Source organism: Furipterus horrens, unplaced genomic scaffold (assembly GCF_987537825.1).
Source record: "Furipterus horrens unplaced genomic scaffold, mFurHor1.1.pri manual_scaffold_3, whole genome shotgun sequence".
Classification (NCBI taxonomy): Eukaryota; Metazoa; Chordata; class Mammalia; order Chiroptera; family Furipteridae; genus Furipterus; species Furipterus horrens.
In genome coordinates, this window is record NW_028327173.1 from 108,850,925 (window position 1) to 108,852,568 (window position 1,644).

Genomic DNA, 1,644 nt, shown 5'->3' on the forward strand with positions numbered 1-1,644 from the left:
AGGATGACTGAGGGAACAGTATCTGTTTTAACTCGTCCTTCCTCCGGGGCTCTGACAAGTGGCTTCTCCATCCTTCAGCAGAGCTATTCTATTATTAGGACCCCACCAGCAGAAATTGTTACCACAAACAAGTTTTGTGTTTTGTTTGAATGTTGAATAATTAATATGTGTTACAATTATAATCAGGATAAAATAAAGTTCTTTTCAACTTTAAAAAAGAAAATGGAGACCCTGACCACCTTCCGCTACCGTTATGCTGTCAACCGCGCTGCTCCGCCGCCTTGGCCTGGGTCGGCTCGTGCGCCAAGCCCGCGCCTATGCCGAGGCTGCTGCCGCCCCGGCCCCAGCCGTGAACCCGGGACAAATGTCTTTTACCTTCGCATCACCCACGCAGGTCTTCTTCAGTGGTGCCAACGTCAGGCAAGTGGACGTGCCCACCCAGACGGGAGCCTTCGGTATCCTGGCAGCCCACGTGCCTACCCTGCAGGTCCTGCGGCCGGGACTGGTTGTTGTCCACGCTGAGGATGGCACCACCTCCAAGTACTTTGTGAGCAGTGGCTCTGTCACAGTAAATGCTGATTCATCAGTTCAGTTACTGGCCGAAGAGGCCGTGACGCTGGACATGCTGGACCTGGCGGCCGCCAAGGCAAACTTGGAGAAGGCACAGTCGGAGCTGTCAGGAGCTGCAGATGAAGCCGCAAGGGCCGAGATCCAAATCCGCATCGAGGCCAACGAAGCCCTGGTGAAGGCTCTGGAGTAGGCAGTGCGTGCCCCTTGTGAGCATCAGCAGGGAAACCTCGGTCCAGAGTAGGATGGGTTGGAACCTGCTCCCATGGGTCCAGTATGAGTGGGTGAGGGCAACTCCTCTGGGAGGGAGGCATGCTAGCCAACAGGGCCACCAGGGGGCAGTGAAGTGCCAGTTTCTCCTACAGCAGCCTCTGGGCCCAGGCCTGGTAGGTGGGGGGTGAGTTCAGAGACCCTGCTCTGTCCTTGTGGAATCTGTCACTTGGGGGGCTGCCTTCCTGCTTCTAAAGATACCACCAACCTGACTTGCTGCCCACCACTCTTGTCCATGTAGAGATCTCTGCTCTGCACCACCTTCTCCAGACAATCTGCCTTTTGGCCTGCACCCCATTAAACACCAGGGACCCCCCCCCCAAAAAAAAAAAAAAAAGAAAATGGCTAATTGGAAATAACTGTTACCGACAATAATAATAGGAAATCTTTATGAAGGAACTGTTCAGGGTTTATCAGTGTAAAAATAAAAAGCTTCTCATGCTCTCCCTAAGACTCCCGTGCAGGAGGGAGGGCGGGGGGGGGGGTGCGGGGGCTGGTCCTGGAGACACTCTTTCTATGCCAGGTCTGGACCCTTCAGTGCCAGACCCTGGGAAGCTCTGGAGTAGGGGGAGGGGAGTGGGTGCCCAGTAGGGGTTGTGCTCCTTGAAACCAGTGCAGAGTATGATAAAAGCGCAACAGGTACAACCATACCAGTGTGTTCCAGTTGACGGACCCTCCCAGTTGTAATACGTATTATCTAGAAGTGAAACAGCCCAAGGCATGGGCTTTCAGCTTGGGCAGTACTGACATTTCAAGCCAGACAATTCTTTGTTGTGGGAACGTCCTGTGTGTTGTAGGATGTTTAGC

The 1,644-nt window shown here is 53.6% G+C and overlaps 1 protein-coding gene across 1 annotated transcript; it reads left to right on the forward strand.

Moving 5' to 3' along the window:
• Positions 1 to 232: 232 nt before the first annotated feature.
• On the forward strand, positions 233 to 1,152 carry LOC150015727 (ATP synthase F(1) complex subunit delta, mitochondrial). Its single transcript, XM_090271815.1, has one exon. The coding sequence runs from the start codon at positions 254 to 256 to the stop codon at positions 758 to 760; it is 507 nt and encodes a 168-aa protein (XP_090127941.1). The 5' UTR covers positions 233 to 253; the 3' UTR covers positions 761 to 1,152.
• Positions 1,153 to 1,644: the final 492 nt, after the last annotated feature.